The following is a 3,330-nucleotide window of genomic DNA, read 5'->3' as shown; positions in this document are numbered from 1 at the left end:
TCCCAGCAGCCCTGGCTGGGCTGAGGAACACCTCTGGGGACTCTGGCAGCACAGCTGGGGCTACCTGGCCTCCAGGGCTGCTTTCCTGTTGTTCTACTGGGCAATGCTGAGAGCAAAATAATCCACAAAGAAAACTCATCACTGACCTCGCTGGGACACAAAAACATGAAGCAATTTTTTATCTCTTTCCAATCAACGTGCAGAATCTGTGCCTGGAACAGTAAATACTGATGTGGACAGAGAGAGGGTGGTTCCCACTGCCTGCCCCAAACGTGGGGAAAGGGCAGCAGGGAAGAGCTGTGCAGCTGCTGGGCTGGCAGTGGAGGGAGGAGGAGGCTGCAGAACCATTTTTACTCCATCTCCTTTCTAGGTGCCTTCAACTTCACCAAAATGTCCTCATAATTTAAATTTTGTTTCCAAAAATCAGCTTGTTAATAGATGTTGAGTTTGTTTTGATGCCTTTATAAATTATTGTAATATTGTTGAAAAATATGCATTAGGTGTGGTTTTTTACCCTTTCTTTCCATGTAGTGACTAATGCCCCCAGAACAGGTCACCTCAGCAGGACTGCTGCAAAAAGTGACCCTGTGGCAGGAAACAGTGTAATTGTCTTTGCTTCTCCCAGGAAGGGAGCTGGACTGTCCTGAAATACACTGTGGCTGGGAAAAATCCCTCAACAACAGAAAACCCCACATCCCAACACCACTAAACCTGCAGCAGCTTCCTGCTGCCAAGTACAGATTATTTCCAACACCCCACCTTTACATTTCCCTGATAGTAAAGGCTCAGTGAAAAGAAATCAATTTAAAACTACTTACCTCAAATTCACAGCTGCTCTTGGCCCCAAAAGCCTACCCTATTTGTGAATATTCTGTGACCTGGGTCCAGCTCATTCAAATAACACAGGAGGAGGGGCAGCCCTGACTGAATCCATGCAGGATTCCCCATCCCAGTCCCCCAGCCCTACCCGGGGTACAGGGATGCAGACTGGGTGTGATCACCAATAACTCTGCAGGAGCTCAGGCAGTGGGTGTGCAACAGCCCTGGAGAGGCACCAGGGACACCTGAGCGTGCAAAGGGGGGAGAAATGTCCTTGTTTGGGGCCAGCCCCCTCCCCTGGGTGCAGCATTCCAGGGGAGCACCGTTCCTGATGCAGGGAAAGGCAGCTCACAGGGGCTGGGGGCACTGCCAGGCCCCCCTGGCACTGCCCAGGGGTCAGAGCTCCTGGGCTGGAAAATCCAGCAGGTCCCATCCTCACCCCAGGCAGGCTCCCGAGGGAGGCTGGGCAGGGCTCTGGGCCCCTCTCCCCTGGCACTGCCCTGACCAAGCCCGGGCTCTGCAAGGGAAGGGGGCCCCTCTGTGGGGGCACAGAACCAGCACTCCTGAATCCTCCTCACCACTCTGGTCTGCATTTCTCCTCAAGTTCATCTCCTAAAAGCTTTGGGGCACTCCCAGCTGAAGCTCAGCCCTGAGCAGGAGCTGCCAGGAGGATTTCCCTTGTTCCTTGCACAGCCAGTGCCAGGAGCTGGGAGTGCTGCAGCTGCCAGAGCTGCCCAGGGGACAGTGAGAGAGATTCCTAAATCTGGGCTCCACCGAGGCTGCAGAGGCAGGAAGGGCCTGCAGCCTGATCCCAGCTAACCCTGGCTCAGTGCACACACATTTCCCAGGAGCTCAAGCACATTAAAAAAAACTCCATGAAAACCAAACCCAGCAGAAGGCCCAGTTCTCCTCCTCCTCCTCCCCTGGGCTCTGCAGTTACAAACCCATCACTGCACTGTCACAATGCTGAACCCAAACCAAAGGGCTCTCCTGGCACACGTTGGGCACTTCCCAGCACACTCAAGACTTCCAAGATTACAATACCAAAAAATACAGAACATTTCAGAACCATATTATTTTAGGACAAATATTTCAGACAGTTTTAAATAACAAGTCAAAGGAAAATGAGACATTTGTGGACTCACATGAACAGAAGGGCAGGAACCTAATGACCAGACAGACAAAAACCCCTGAAAATTACTTCCCCTGTTCTTCCCACCCAGAAACATTTCTGTTGCCCCTTCCCCAACCAATACTAAATCCAAAGAAACTTTGGAATTTTACTAAATTTATTTTGGGATCTAAGGGAAAGGAATGCATTGGACAGGAGTGTTGGTGATACCCAAATAGAAACACCAGTCCCACGAGGGCAAACTGCTAACTGGGACTTAGTGTTCTCTACTGTACTCTAGGTTATTCAGTCAACTCTTAGTAAAAAAATGAAATAAAATAGTTAAGTCAAAAGGAATTGAAGAGAAATTCATGCTCTTGCTGTGGATCTTCATTGATTCCCCACGTAGGGGTGTAACATGACAAACTACCTTTGCAATGGATAAAAAACCAGTTTTGGAGTCTCTGCACACGCTGTGTGAACGCCCTCAGCAGCTTCTGGAAGCTGCCACATCCAGGCAGGCCTCTGTGCCCACCTGGAGCAGATCCTGCAGCTCCTCCTGACACGCCCAGCTGGCCACGGAGAAATCAGAAGCTGATTTTGTAGCTATAAAGAAATTTATTCAGGGATGAGACTTTTCACTACTGGACACCAGACTCTAAGCTGGCTCCCGGGATCTAAGTCACGCTGTTCTTTGGACAATAAATTCAAGTTGCACTTACTGTCCTAGTTCTCAAAAAGGAATGATGATGCCAAAAAGAACCAAGAACTATGACCTAATTGCGTTAGTTTCAGCTGAAGCCATCTTCCATCAGAAACCATAGGATCTGATACACCAAAGTTCTCCCTAGGGATGTGGATGAGTAGAGTAGCTCAGTGCTTTGTAACTAGTACTGCTGTATTGTCTTGTATCAAAAACAAACAAAAAAAGGAAGTTTAAGGGCACGTGCAGCCTCAGCTCCTGAAGCACTGCCGGCTGTGCCACGGCTCGCCCAGTCAGCCTCTTCCCTTGGAAAAAAGTAAAAAATAATAATAAAAAAAATCACCCCCCAAACAAAACATCACCAATTCCATGCTGGTTCCACAGGAGAGAGTTCCTGCCGAGGGCTGCTGGGGGCCTGGCTCACTCCTTGGTGTCCTGCTCCTCGCCCTCCTGAGCCCCGTCCTCGCTGGCCTCCTTCTCCTCCTTGCTCCGCTTGTTCTTTTTGTGCTTGTGGCGCCGGTGGCTCTCGCCCTCCTCGCTCTCGTGCTGCTTCCTGAGTGGGAAACAGGGGACAAAGTGACATCAGACACAGCCCTGCCACAGCAGGGACCAGCGATGGGCACAGGGGCTTTGATCGCCACCAATGGGAGCCACCTCAGCAGTGCTGAGGGCATAGCGGGGATTTTTGGGATGCATC

General features: G+C 50.5%; 1 protein-coding gene across 1 annotated transcript in view; it reads right to left on the bottom strand.

Annotated features, from left to right (window-relative positions):
- Window positions 1–1,870: 1,870 nt before the first annotated feature.
- LOC102034699 (pre-mRNA 3'-end-processing factor FIP1-like) overlaps window positions 1,871–3,330 on the bottom strand; it is a 24,675-nt gene continuing 23,215 nt past the window's right edge. The window contains exon 16 of the mRNA XM_014310225.2: window positions 1,871–3,186. Coding sequence (XP_014165700.1) covers window positions 3,054–3,186 — 133 coding nt within the window. The 3' untranslated portion in view covers window positions 1,871–3,053. The remainder of the gene's footprint in view (window positions 3,187–3,330) is intronic.

Source organism: Geospiza fortis, unplaced genomic scaffold (assembly GCF_000277835.1).
Source record: "Geospiza fortis unplaced genomic scaffold, GeoFor_1.0 scaffold117, whole genome shotgun sequence".
Lineage (NCBI taxonomy): Eukaryota > Metazoa > Chordata > Aves > Passeriformes > Thraupidae > Geospiza > Geospiza fortis.
The sequence above is the reverse complement of the archived record's forward strand: the minus strand, read 5'-3'. Positions and strand labels throughout refer to the sequence as shown.